General features: G+C 35.8%; 1 protein-coding gene across 1 annotated transcript; it reads right to left on the bottom strand.

Moving 5' to 3' along the window:
• Positions 1-6,323: 6,323 nt before the first annotated feature.
• Positions 6,324-10,413, bottom strand: LOC102666227 (protein MAIN-LIKE 1-like). The gene is made up of 5 exons (XM_006593030.1): positions 10,054-10,413; positions 9,359-9,940; positions 8,560-9,177; positions 8,346-8,477; positions 6,324-6,533 (listed from the first exon to the last, which is right to left on the bottom strand). The coding sequence occupies exons 1-5, from the start codon at positions 10,411-10,413 to the stop codon at positions 6,324-6,326; spliced, it is 1,902 nt and encodes a 633-aa protein (XP_006593093.1).
• Between the last annotated feature and the right edge of the window lie 4,422 nt (positions 10,414-14,835).

The following is a 14,835-nucleotide window of genomic DNA, read 5'->3' as shown; positions in this document are numbered from 1 at the left end:
CTTTAATAAAAGGAAAATTAAAACACAACATTAAAACTCAACATTGATTTTACAAAAACTGATGTTAACATTGTCACGATAACACCAGTTTTTTAATAACTGATGTTAATATTGTCACGTTAACATCAGTTTTTTTAATAACCGATGTTAATATCACCACATTAACGTCATTTTTTAAAAAAAAATCGATGTCAACAAAATTAGTTTATTTACAAAAATGACACCACTCATTCGTTAACATCGATTTTATCAAAAATTGATGTTAAAATAGTGATGTTCAAAGTATTTTTTTTAGTAGTGTTATTTTGTTTTTTGTGTTGGTCATGTTCTGCGTATTTATATGCTACTTTAGGGGGACTTGCATTGTTGGAAATTTTGATTTTTAAGTTGTTTATAGATAAATGATATAAATCTCCATGGTCTTGTAGTCATGAGACTTCTAAACAACCCACCCTATATTTTGAAGTTGTATGGCTTTGAATTCTAAAACCATGTGTTTATTAACGCACTAGATAGTTTTTTTTTGTAAGCCTTAGTTTCAACCAACGATCTTTAAGTATAATTGTACATCAGGTACTTGAGAAATATAAAATCTGACATAATGTGGGTATTTTATGTTTGATCGTTAAACTATTTAATTATCAGATTTTAGAAATATATATATATATATATATATATAGTGTATATTATTTAATCTGTACCTGTCAATATCCTACCCACTTCACATTTAATGTTGCAAATATTTTATCCTAAGTTTTCAATGTGTGTTTTACTATTTGAATCTCGAAACTTATTTATAGGAACTACATAGCAAGTGGGAGGAATTCGGTTATTTATTTTTTAAAAAATCCATTATTTCCTTAATATTTTTCTTCAGGTTGTTCAAAATCATAATTATTTTTTTTATATAAAAGGGTTCAAATTCTGACAAGGTGGGTCTTTACACTAAAGTCAAGATAAGACTATGATAGCATGCAACTCAAGTACTAGTAGAGCTTTACTCAGGTATAAAAGATGTCAATCAGTCGATTTTGGTCAGATTTAAACCTAAGATGTTTAATCTGACCAAAATAGAACACTGTCATTCAAAATCATAGTCGACTGTGAACATCTTTATGTTAGTCAGACTCAGGCTCGTTGGGTAGTGGTTTAGTAAGGTGGTTTACGGCGGGTTTATATATGACATTGGCATAGAAGATAATGAAGAACGCAACTGTGAACGAGGGAGACCAGTTGATGTCAGAGAAGATGTCGATGATGAACTGACTAGTGGTGTACCAGTTGGTTTTGAAGAAGACATTATTGACGTTTTCGAGAAGGGGACCAAGATTGGCGTTGGTGGTGAATACTTGTATAACATGTTAGTCTTGACGGAGGCTTGGTTGGGTTACAAATGGGAGAACAGTGAAATAAAAAAAAAGGAGAAAGAAAAAAGGTATCATGAAAGTATTCAAGATAAAGAGAAATGCCTTGTCATTTGTTAAGCCTTGGCATAGAGTGCATAATCATATGCTCGTAGCACATGAATGCTATGCAGTATGCAATTAAAAAAATTAAGCTAGTTGTGTTTTGGGTTTTGTCGGGGGCAGACATAAATGGTTTTTTATTTTCAAAACAGCATCCTCCCAAATTATTCGTTTCTAATCGATTTTTTTTAGCTATCGCAATCAGAAGCCCCAATTTGATCGCCTAAAAGCATTATTTTTAAATAAGCTTTCTCGATTTACAGTAAGATCGATTATTTTTGCTCACCCCTAACCCAGGATGTCTTTTTAGTTTTTCCACCTAGGGAATGAGCGATGTTAAAAAATTGGTAGAATGAGAGATGTTATTTTGTAATGCTTTGTTGGGCATTACTAGTACTTCTTTTGGATTGAAATATATATATAAAAACCGATTGATATTAATTAAAATAAGTTAACATTATATTTAACTTTGATAATATTAATAAAAAATTAGTTAATTTCTTTAAATACTTTCTAAATTTTATTCATAGGATAGCTAGAAAAAGAGAAGGTTGTTGAAAATAAAATTCTAATTAAATGAAACGTATTTTAGAAATGATATCATTAAAAAGAAGAAAGTTAATTAAAATTTACTTATATTTTAATCCATCACACATAAATTATTATTATTATTATTATTATTATTATTATTATTATTATTATTATTATTATTATTATTATTATTAACTATAATAGAACTTTTTTAAAGTTATTCTTGGAGTAAGTTGATCTTTTTTTTTTTATTATTGGTTATTTTCTGGAGGGAGTACAAGACATGGAAATAATTTTGAATAAAGTAAAATAATATAAGTTGATGATGTTTAGCTTAAGAGTGTTGTTTGCCTTTACTTCTAAATTAGGTTATTGTTCTATGGTGCATGCTAAGTTGTGGGGCATTTTGTTGGGCATCCACATTGCTTGGAGTCAAGGATGCACAAGGTTTGTTGTTGAATCCGATTTGCAGGTAGTTATTAATTTGTTACGCAATGGTTGTGCGAGAACTCACATTTGCTATGGTCTTGTCCATAATATCTTATGGTCCCCTTCAAATAGAGGTAGTTTCTCTTGGTCTCATGCTCATAGGGAAGCTAATCAAGTTGCATATGCATTAGCTAGTTTTGCTCAATCCTTTGAGGATAGGCTTCGTATTTTTGATGTTGTTCCTTCGCTTATTGATCTTGCCGTTATGACTAATGTAACCTTTATTGAATTTCCGTACAATTTTTTTTAGTGGTTATTGGAGGTCTTTCCCTTAATTTCACAAAAAAAAGGTTTTTGGGTAGATATCAAGAATGCACATAATTAATTTTCACGACAATTCTATCAAAAGACATGGAACACTACTAAAAAACCTTTTTTTACGATGCACATTCTAAGACAGTTCTAAGGAACCGTCTTAGAATGTGACGCAGTGACATTTGTGTAATAAATGCAAATATAACTATGATATCTTTACACAACCGTCTTTGTAGGTAGGACGTGATGACACTTTTGTAAATGGAAGACTTTATTAAAGACGGGTTATAGAAGAAAACTGTCATTGTTAATGAAAAAAAAATAGTTGTCCGTATTTAATTTTGTAAATGTGTTTTGTTTGGTGAATAATATTCATTCCGTGTTTGTTTGCATTGTTAGAGTACTACCTCTGAACATTAACATTCTTGAATTCGAAGATAAAGCTCACAACCTACAAAGTTGTTTATAGTCTGGACAGTGGTTTACATCATTTGCAAGGTTATTTCTATGATACCATCGTGTGCCCTCAGTGAGATTATGGTCATGCCGCCCTGCCGAGGTCAGTCGCACAATCTCAAAGGTGGTTCTCGTGTTGCCCCGACTTCGTGCCTTGCCCTAGCGTCGAAGGTTTGTGTGCCCCTTTTAATTTTTGCCTTTAACTTTGTACCTTCATGGAATGTGCACACATTTTTTACTATTAATATGGCTTGTTTGTTGTAAGTAGTGAACTTAGTTAATGTTTGCAACCAGCTGGTACTGGCCCAAGGTCCTGTATGGTCCACCTTGTTTGTCTCTGCAATGAAATTGGGAAGTGAGTTCAAGACCAATTTATTTATTACATGATTTTTAATTTTGATACTTGGCACCTAGGTAGATCGTTGGTAGGTTTTTACAACTTTGAAAGTTTTCAATGTTCATGTAGTTGTAGAAACTTCATTTGTCTATGCTATAAATAGGACTCTATTTTGATTGATACAATTATTGTCCGAAGTACTGCCTTCCCCAATTCTCGGAGCTTTTGTTCCACATTCGCATGTTGTCAAGAGACATGTAGATTGCAGTCCATGACCTTGGATACACCTGAGTGGTGCATCTAGCAACTGCGTCTCTCAGATTGTAGTGTACTCTACTGTCTTTGTTGTCTACTGCCCGCTACCAAACCTATTATTCATCTCATCAAATCAATATGTTTGTTACACTTATATGGCTAAAATGCAATGCAAACTATATAAGATAAGACATAACCTACAACAAAGAAGGAATAGTTGTCGATGTGCTATGACTGCACATAATCGTCCCCAATTTTGGAACAAAATTTCCATGAATTCATGGAAATTATCCCCCATGATAGAAGTTTGGAGATAGGCATTATTGCCCCCGTTAGGATAGGTAGGAATACTTCCAAAATAGAAAACTCTCGGGATGTTGAAGTAGTCAACTAGTTTCAATGGGGTATCTAGTGCATTGTATGAGACACCATTGACGGCGTACCTCTGCTTGCCATTGATATAAGGACCAGAGTTTGCGAGCATGATGGTTCGACTTGGTTTGATCAATCCACATTGGTATGATCCCTGAGGGTTTGGTCTTTCCATTGATATAAGATCTTTGCACGTACTTATATTAGCAATTTTATAACTTGGAATAATATGAAAATGTCTGATATTCAAGTAACCATGCAATTATTTTAACAACATCCCCGAAAAGTAATAGAATAATAAGGCAACCATTCTCCGGTATCTGTTAAAAATCCTTACCAGAACGTACACAACCTCACAACACAAATTAACAAAGTAACAAAATACACTACTTTTCTGGTTTCTTCTCCCTCAAGTTTCACAAAGCAGTTGATGAAGAAGATCGAAGCCATTGAGAATTATATCCAGCCCCAGTAGCCTCAGTTCAGAGCAGTGTTGTGTTGATCGATGGTGATAGATTGAGGGAGGAGTGTGGGTTGGGGGGAGTGCATGATCCAAATAGAGCAGTCGTTCAAGACGAGTCAAGTCAAGTCATATGTTTACATAAAAGTAAGAAACATACACGACTGAGATGTTGGCATATGGAAGAATAGACCGTCGTTGTTTATTCAAATGTTGGAGACTTTAAAAAAGAAACCAAGTTAGTTTCTCTGCGAAAATGTGATTTCAGATGTGTATCTAAGCTTTGTGTTCTAAGGTGGTCGTGGAGGTCAAAAGGACATGGACAAATCCATGGTGGCTTGTGGGTTTTCTAATGCTGTGCAGTGGTGGTTTGTTGCCATTTTGTATTATGCGAGGGAGGAGTTGAGAGTCTCTTGTGTTGAGTAGTGTGAGCCTCTTATGGTGCGTGAGTTAAGAGTGAACCCTCTTTCTGTCTCATGTTGTCCATTTGTGAGAGTGGTTAGTGAGCCATTGAAAAAAAAATAGCGCGGTGAATGGAAAAAACAAAGTGTGGTCTATTGTTTATTGTGTTAGGACCAAAACAAGCAAAAGGAGGATATGCAAATAAAGAGCTCTTGATCTTTACTAAGAAAAGGACAAGCACTAGCAGGCAAATTGATCTAAATGGGTCACTTTTACAAACTAATTACCAAATAGGGTCCCTTCATAAACTATTTACGTAGGGGGTCTGTTTTTACATGCATCCCGCTACTGGCATTGGCGATACAGGGAAGTTCTGCTACTGGCATTTGTGATACAGGGAAGCCGCCACTGGCATTGGCGACATGCTGCTGACGTGGAGGGTGTTTCGCCATTGGCACCGGCGAAACACGTGAAGATAGGATTTAGCCAGCAGCTTTGGCGAAACAACTGCTAGTTTTAGAGGTCAGCGTGCAGGTGAGGGAATATAGGGAGCAGCGCGTTGGTTTCACTGGTCAACTATATACAAAAAATACTAAGAAAACTTTAAATAAATAATTAAAAAACTGTTTGGGCAAACTTCAGATTATTACTTCATTCTAACAAAAAATTATTAATTCAAATAAATAATTTCTAAATGCATTCTAACAAAAAATTATAACTTCAAATAAATAATTTATAAATGCATTGTAACAAATAAATTATTACCTCAAACAAATAATTTCTAAATGAACTTTGAAACTTGAAGAACTGAAGGCTTTTTAACGTACAAATTTTGAAGGCACCACCAAGGTTTTGCTATTTAAAAGGCAACCCATGCATTCAAATAAATAATTTCTAAATGCATTCTAACAAAAAATTATAACTTCAAATAAATAATTTATAAATGTATTGTAACAAATAAATTATGACCTCAGATAAATAATTTCTAAATGAACTTTAAAACTTGAAGAACTGAAGGCTTTCTAACGTACAAATTTTGAAGGCACAATCAAGGTTTTTCTATTTAAAAGGCAACCCATGCATTCAAATAAATAATTTCTAAATGCATTCTAACAAAAAATTATAACTTCAAATAAATAATTTATAAATGTATTGTAACAAATAAATTATTACCTCAGATAGATAATTTCTAGATGAACTTTGAAACGTGAAGAATTGAAGAACTGAAGCTTTTTAACGTATGAAGGCACCACCAAGTTTTGCTATTTAAAGGCAATGCACATTGGTTTAGCCATCCATGCTAACGATACCCTCTGTGCGCAGCTCCCAAGATTCCTTCACCTGCACACCTACACCTCTGAAACCAGCAGCTGTTTCGCCAAAGCTGCTGGCTAAACCCTATCTTCACGTGTTTCGCTAGTGCCAATGGCGAAACACCCTCCACGTCAGCAGCATGTGCCAATGCCAGTGGCAGCTTCCCTGTATTGCCAATGCCAATTGCAGGACTTCCCTGTATCGCCAATGCCAGTAGCGGGATGCATGTAAAAACAGACCCCCTACGTAAATAGTTTAAGAAAGGATCCTATTTGGTAATTAGTTTGTAAAAGTGACCCATTTAGGTCAATTTGCCAACACTAGCACAACCTGAATATCCTCATGCAATTTCTCAGTGATTAATATATTTCTTTTTTTTTCTTTTCAAAAATGATGTTTAGACATCCAAAGTACTATTAACGAGAAAGAGATAGGAAAAAAAAATATTGTGTAGGTGATGAAAAAAAAAGTGCAGCAATTTTTGTGTTCTTCAATGCAAAATAAACACTGGTGGTGGATGAGAATATATTTTTTCAACAAATCGCAGGCCCTACCCATGGACGATGATTTTTATAGTTAATTTCTAATCATCTATAGATTGCATGAGTTGAAGGCACATAATAAACTAATAAAGAACGTACAAATAAGGGTATAATAGCAAATGGCAAACATTTGTCCAACAGTGGAATCTTTTTTGCGCCTGTTGTGGGAAAGAAAATTGGGCGCTTCTACGGTAAAGAAGTATTGAAATGGTCCTCCATGGTGAAGTATGAAAATATTGTATAAGTGATTAAAATATTGATTTCTTTGTTTTTATATTTTATTTCAAAAATTGAAATTACTATTACACCCCTTTTTAAAATAATGGAAATGACATCTGTGCCCCGTGAATAATGTGGTAGGAGGAAGGGAGGATTTAAAATATTAAAAAAGTATATCTTTGTGGTGGTGGTGGTGTTGTATTTGTGTTGATTTAGGAAGATCTAGAGTGGCAATTTGGTGGGTGAGGGTGTGTTTGTGACTGGAAGGTACTTTTTGTGGGCAGCTCTGTTATTTGTAGGTCAAAGAAGGTAAGAGTGTTGCTAGGTGCACCCAGCATTATTGCTGGTGCACCCAACATTCTAAAAAAATGGCAAAATTTCCCTTGTTTGGTTTTCCTCTTACGGATCAAGTTGATCCGTAAGAGACTTACGGATCAACTTGATCCGTAAGTGACTTCCGAATCAACTTGATCCGTAAGAGGAAAAATAATTAAAATATACTTTAAAGATACAACATATTTATTTATAATATAATTAAATATATTTATTCATTTTATTAATTATAATATATTTATAAATATTTATTTATTATAAATAATTAATTTTTTAATATATTTTTTTAGAATAAATTTGTTTAGAAGATGATATTAAAAAACTTACCCAGTCCCATTATAATTATTATTAAAGGTTATTTTATACATATTAATAAAAATCAATAAATACATAAAAGATAATATTATAAAGAATTAATCATATCATTAATATTATAAAGAATATAAAAAAAATAATTAGTATTATATTAAAAATTAAAATACTAACTACTTTATAATACATTTTTTACATGATCATTAGTATAAGTGGGAAAATAGTAATTATAAGAGAATTTAAAAATATTAGTACGTTATATAAAATAAGGATCTTAGATAACGAATGATGTCCATTTTTTGTTTAATTTTTTTTTACACCCTTTTCAACTTCTTTATTTCAATTATATTTAAAGTTATATTTCAAATTATTTTTTATTAGTTGGTAAACTAAGTTAACTAGACCATTTTAATAACACGCGTGTATATAGACACAAATGGAAATAAATAAAACTAACATTACTAATGAAAATAAATAAAACCAACAATACTCATGAAATGAGTTCATGTACAATATCTGTATATACATGGAATATCAATATAAAATATGCACATAAACTACGCCTAATCCGTGCGCCGCCTGCGTCTAGACCTAACATATACAAGATGGTCCTGTGTCACACTCCTGGCCAACCTGAGGCATTCTTCGATCACCTCATGTGTCGATGAGCCAGGCGTGACCCCCCCTAGACTCAGATGGCGCTCCAACCTCTCAGCAATGTCATCACAAACTTCCTGTTACATACAAAACAAACTGATTACACAAATTATTATGTAAATATTGAGGTAAATGATGTAAATTATTAATATTACTTACCGTTGCATGTCTAGGCTCCTTCGCAGATGTCGACGATGCTCCTGGCTCCGGCACGCGAGGGATATCCGTCTGCGGGGCCTGAGGGACGACTCGGGGCTGCGGGGCGTGACCATGATGCAGAGGATCTAATGCGTGGCCTGGTGTCATGAAAGGATGGGAGATGCGGAAGAACCAGTCCATGTAGTCACTAGAACACTGGCCTGGCACAATCCACACCTCACCTGCTGGAACGATATGATCCTCGTAGTGCATCCACCTGTCGTGTATATCATCATACGAGACCCATGAATCGACAGAAGGAGCAGGAATGGTCTGCGTGTAGCCAAACTGCCGCACGACCCTCTCCGATCGGTAATAAACAACAACAGGCCCCCAGCGCAAGAGACCGGAATAACATGATCTGACATGGAAGTTCCGGACCTCTCGGTGCTCCCCATAAGGGATCCAACAGACATCCAGAATCTGGAGTCTGTCCAAGCGCTCCCTGTACGTCAGCGTACGAATGCTCTTCACGGTCTTCTTGGTCGCAATCCACCTACACGCACGCGGAGAATCCTCGTCGTACTCCTGATAAGCAGTGGAGTCCGCGATCGACGGAAAGTGCTCGTAAATCCAGCACTATAGATGTAACATCAAAATTATAAACATTAATAATGAAAGTGTAACAAAATTTAAAGTTGAACATTGTTGAGGCTGAACGAATAAAAAACATATTTGTTACCTGCAGCAGTGTGATGTAACCGCCAAGCTGTCAACTGTGGCTCATAGATGCATCGTTCAGCTGGTCGTACATATGCACCCAAGTAGCCACTCCCCAAGCGTACCTCTCCGTCATACTGAGGTCACGAAGGGCCTCCAAGTAGACAACATGGACATTGGTTGCACTCTTGTTAGCGAACAGAGTGCAACCCAGAAGGTGAAGAAGATATGTGCGAGCCGCAACTGTCCAATGACCTGCCTGGCATCGACACTCATATATATCATGTACCCATCGCAGGCGTACGTACGGTCCGTGACACTGGGCTGTCTCAGCCCTAGCAGACTCTGGAGAGACCATCAACAAGTCCACCAGCATCTGAACCGCATCGTCCACATGCAAGGGCTCAAAAGCGTGTAAGTCGCCAATCACGGGAAGATGGAGAAGCGAGGAGACGTCGTCCAACGTGATGGTGAGCTCTCCCACCGAAAGATGGAAACTAGACGTCTCCCGGTGCCACCGCTCCACAAACACGGACAAAAGTCCCTGATCGCCGGTGTCTACCGAACACGCGATCAGAGGACTTAGTCCTGTACCAACAACAAGTTCCTCAATGGCAGGGACATGCCTGCCTAAATTGTGGACCTTCCTCCCATGAGAGGATAGCTTCAATTCAGGACGCTCCTGAATTGAAGTATAAAGGAACGCAAAATTCGTTAAAATAATCATTTAAAGGAAAACTAATTTTAATCATAAAGTATAATTTACAAGTAACTAAAAATAAATAGTATAAATACCTCTCTCGTCCATACGCTGCAAGAAACGTGATTCGCATACAGGGTAAACACGGATGGGTCACTCGGACCACCCGAAAATCCCTTATGCTCGTCCTCAGCAGCCTCTATGCCTGTGTCCGCAGGAATGTCTGCCACAATGTCCTCTGCAGCAGTTGGTGCCTCCATCGGGTCATCCTGAACATCTGGCGCAGGGATGACTGGCTCATCGTGCGTCGCAGTCACAGCGACCCGCTGCCTCTGTGCAGATGCAGTATGCCGTCGACGCTGCGGAGCATCACCAGAATCATCACGATCTCCTCTGCCCACACCTCTGCCAGTAACCTGACCTAAGGCACGACCTAATCCTCTGGTCCTAACCATGATCTGCAAATGAGTGACGCAAATTCAATCACCGATTTCATTCACTCAAATTTCATTGGTCTAACGCAAATTTCATTGACTGAAAGTCGCGCAAGCTGTCAGGCTTTCAAGAAAGGCATGTCAAGAAAGGCTACACATGTTAGGCTTTTATCGGGTTAGTTTTTATTCAGTACACTATATGATTGAATGGAAATTGGTTATGGATCCGAATATTATTGATATTAGATGAACAAAGCCAAAGAAAGAAGAAATTAATCTTCTTGAAATGGAAGCAACTCCATATTGTTTCTTGATGATCCTTTATTCCCTCTTGATCCTTGGGTTCCTGGCTCATGATTTGTTCATGATCTTATCCTTAGTCTTTATAAATTTTTTGTTTATTGTATCATTTTTCAGTGAGGTGTGCATGTTTTAATAGGTTTTGTACACTTTTCTGACTCATTGGGGGAATATGCTTCTAATAACGAACAAAATAATTTGAAATCAACATGAGTGACTGGCGAAAAGGCTCTTAGTGGTTTGAAATTAACCGAGAACTAGCTCTTAGGATAGTTGAAGACAATACTTACTATCCTAAGCTCAAAGAATTCTGCAAACCACACAAATGTTATGTTGATGAGCACTATTTTCAGACAATGTTAACAATTAATACTCCTTATCTTTTGGCAAATAGAAGCCTCACTTATGTGGAATGGTCAAGCTTTATGCTTATTCATTTGGTTCAACCTATAATTTTTGGAGCAACTAGATAAAGAATGACCGATCAACATTCAAAACAGAAGACAACTTCTCATAGATTATCCCAATAAAAAAGCAAAATCCCTTTCCTCTCAAAGATATACTAGCACTTCATACATTAACATCTACTCCTTCTTCCTCTTGGATTTGAACAACATATTCAAAAGTATGGTCTTTGTTAATTAACTAGTGATATTGAAGATGAAGATTCCTTATCTAAACAAATTGATAAAAGCAAAAAAAAAAAAAAAGAAAAACTAGCAAGATCTTTTAGCCTATCATAGAGAAGCTATGTAGAATTGAAAGAAAAGATGACTAAGTATACCAATGTCTGGACAACCTTCAATAAGAGAGAAGGAATTATATGTGATGGGATAAAGAAAAGTTTAACTATCCACTAAAAAAGAAAGAATGAGAGTTTAGAAAAGTTTCAACAGTTTGGATGAAATTGCTAGATAGGTGTGACATTATATATTATACTAAAATGTCATAATCTTGGGTGAAATTGCTAGATAGTCTCAACAATTTTAGAATACCACCAAATTTTGTTACATTCCTACAAAATTATGATAGTGATGATTGAATATCACAAGATTTATTTATATCACAAGAATTGTATGGTTTTTCTTTGGCTCTCAAGTGACAAAGGTCATAAGCTTGTTCATGTCCTCATGGGCTTAAGGCACAAGACTTCTCAACTAATTGAACTATAAAAAAAGCATATCTTTGGCACTTGGGTACAGGCCTTACTTGGGAGCAGCCACATTTTTGTTTAAAATATGCTTTTCTATTTTGAAGCCTTTTAATAGCATGGAATTGTCAGAAAATGACAATTTGTGGTGGCTTTAAAAATCTTAAGAGATCAATTACAAATATTTTACAAGATCAACGACACAATTACTATTTTTTTAGTTTAGAGACCTAAATAAAAACTCCTAAATAGTTGAGGGAATTAAATTAACCTTGAATGAACATAAACAGACAATTTTTCACATGGATATGTAAATAAAAACACCAAAATTCCTAATTAAAATGAAGTTGTGACTTTTACGGATCACCTGACCCGTAAGCATGTTCTGGATCAACTTGATCCGGAACATGGTTACGGATCAGGTGATCGGTAAAGTATGCACAACAACTTTCCGTTTACGCCATGGCCGGCAACACTGGAAGCAACAATGCAAGCAATAACAAACAAGAAAAGGGACAATGGAAGCTTACCTCGATGAAGAACAGAAGAGCAGAACCTCGTGGAAGAATGGAAGAAGCGCACTCGAAGGAGGGAGAAGCAGTAGCTCGCGCTGGAGAAGCACAACTACCTCGCGCCGGAGAACGACTTGTGGAAGAATGAGGAAGGAGGAAGAAAGGGCCGCCAGCGGAAGAAAGAAGGAGAAGACGCTCGTAGAAAAGAAAGAAAAAGAAGAGTCTCGCGGGAGGGAAAAAAAGAAGAAGAAGAGGCTTTTTTAAAAAAAAAGAATAATAAGAGCATTTGTGACTTTTCACAATAAGTGCTGGGTGCACTAGCAATAATGCTGGGTGCACCTAGCAGCACTCAGAAGGTAAAGAGCAATTGTGAGGTTGGCGCGAAGATTGTTTTTTTCGTCAGGAGACTAAGTACGATATGTAATTTTTGGATGAGTATGTTGATGTGGTCGACAGCTTAAGACCTTTTTTTTTTATGTGGACTTTTTGGTGAGGTATTTGTTATGGGATTTTCCATGGATTTTAGCAAAGTTGATGAATGTTCCTTAACCGAGTCAAGCCAATCTAGCTCCATAACGATGAGGTAATTTTTATTTTTTGTTGAGTGTTGTAATGGATTGTTGTTTGTTATTGGGCATCAATTTAGTTTTGGGTGACAATTATTTATTGTAAATAGGTGTGAATTTTTTATTTTGTTTTTTAAAAGGTTTTGGATGATATTTCTTATGATATGGAAAATGGGGATATGGAAGATGGGAGTGATAGTGAATCTTTTGATGTTGAATTTATTGATGATGATGCATGTTCAATGGAATCATTTGAGGGATGTGAGAGTGATGGGTCAGATAATGTTATCATTATTCATTTTATAAATGACATATATAGTTTGGAGTTGAGTACCATGGTTCCTACTGATGCGAAGAAACTTTAATTTGTAAGTCTTGACATGGCTTACCTATTTTATTATTGGTTTGCTAGAACGAATGGGTTTGGTGCAAGAAAAAACAAGATATTTGTTAGAGGATAATTTTCTGATTCATATTGATATAAGAACATGTGTTCTTAAATATAATAAGGTAATCTAAAAAAAGAAACTCCTAAAATAATGCTCATCATTGTACCCACTTTTAATTTCTATAATTAAGGGTTAATGATTTCTAGTCATAAATACAAAATATGTAGCTAATCAACTATCCTAATAATGGGATTTAAATCCTATCTATAAATGGAAATAAAATATATAGTGAGATTCTGACACTCCCCATCAAGGTGGTGGGTGGATGTTTCCATTCCGAACTTGCTAACAATAGATTGAAATGTAGAGCCACTTAATCCTTTTGTTAGAACATCTGCTAGCTAATTTCCTTTGGATACAAATGGTGTACAAATTATCCCATAATCCAAATTTTCCTTTATGAAGTGTTTGTCTACTTCAACATGCTTGGTCCTATCATGTTGCACTGGATTATGTGCAATGTTTATTGTTGACTTGTTATCACAGTATAGCTTCATAGGTCCATTCCACTCAATCTTTAGGTCATCTAGAATTATTTTCATCCATAGGAGTTCACAAATTCCTAAGGCCATAGCCCAAAATTCTGCTTCTGCACTTGACCTTGCAATAATGTTTTTATTTTTTTGCTCCTCCAAGTTACTAAGTTTCCTCCAAGAAAAGTGCAATATCCGGAGGTGGATCTTCTATCATCTACAGATCCAGCATAGTCAGCATTTGTATAGACCTCCAAAGTCATTTCCTCCCCCTTTTTAAAAATAAAATTCTCTTTCCAAGAGTACCTTTCAAATACTGCAGAATGCGATAAACAACTCTAAGATGATTTTCTTTGGGATTATGCATGAACTGACTTACCACTCCCACTACATAAGCTATGCCTGACCTAGTATGAGATAAATAGATTAGTTTTCCAACTAGTTTTTGATAGGATTCTCTGTCCACGGTTGCATCTTCAACATATATTCACCCAGTTTATGATTTTGCTCAATAGGAGTTTCTACTGGTTTGCATCCCAATTTACCATATTCAGATAATAAATCCAGCACATATTTATGTTGGGAGATGAAAATACCATGACGAGAATGTGCCACTTCAAGGCCAAGAAAGTATTTTAATTTGCCTAGCTTTTTAATCTCAAACTCTCTTATCAAACACTCCTTTAGGATGTCTATTTCTGCTTGGTGATTCCCTGTTACAATTATATCATCCACATAGACAATTAGTGCAGTAACTCACCCTGAAGTTGAATACTTAATGAACAAAGTGTGATCTCCTTGACTTTGTTTATACCTCATTGCCTTCATCACTATAGCAAACATGCTAAACCAAGCCCTAGGGGAATGTTTCAATCCATAGAGAGCCTTCCTTAGCTTACAAACCTTTCCTTTCTCAAAGTTAAACCCAAGTGGTACCTCCATGTAAATTTCCTCTTCAAGGTTGCCATGTAGGAAAGCATTCTTGACATCAAA

The sequence above is a fragment of the Glycine max genome, chromosome 12 (genome assembly GCF_000004515.6).
Source record: "Glycine max cultivar Williams 82 chromosome 12, Glycine_max_v4.0, whole genome shotgun sequence".
Lineage (NCBI taxonomy): Eukaryota > Viridiplantae > Streptophyta > Magnoliopsida > Fabales > Fabaceae > Glycine > Glycine max.
Note: the sequence above shows the minus strand (reverse complement) of the source record. Positions and strands in the feature narration are given on the sequence as shown.

What these genes read in the sequence shown, in the direction of transcription:
- LOC102666227 (XM_006593030.1), bottom strand. Translation starts at nt 10,413, where the DNA reads ATGGTTAGGACCAGAGGATTAGGTCGTGCCTTAGGTCAGGTTACTGGC. An exon ending in GCAGCGTATGGACGAGAGAG is followed by an intron (nt 9,941 to 10,053) that starts GTATTTATACTA and finishes ACTTCAATTCAG; the next exon opens with GAGCGTCCTGAATTGAAGCT. An exon ending in CTTGGGGAGTGGCTACTTGG is followed by an intron (nt 9,178 to 9,358) that starts GTGCATATGTAC and finishes TTACATCTATAG; the next exon opens with TGCTGGATTTACGAGCACTT.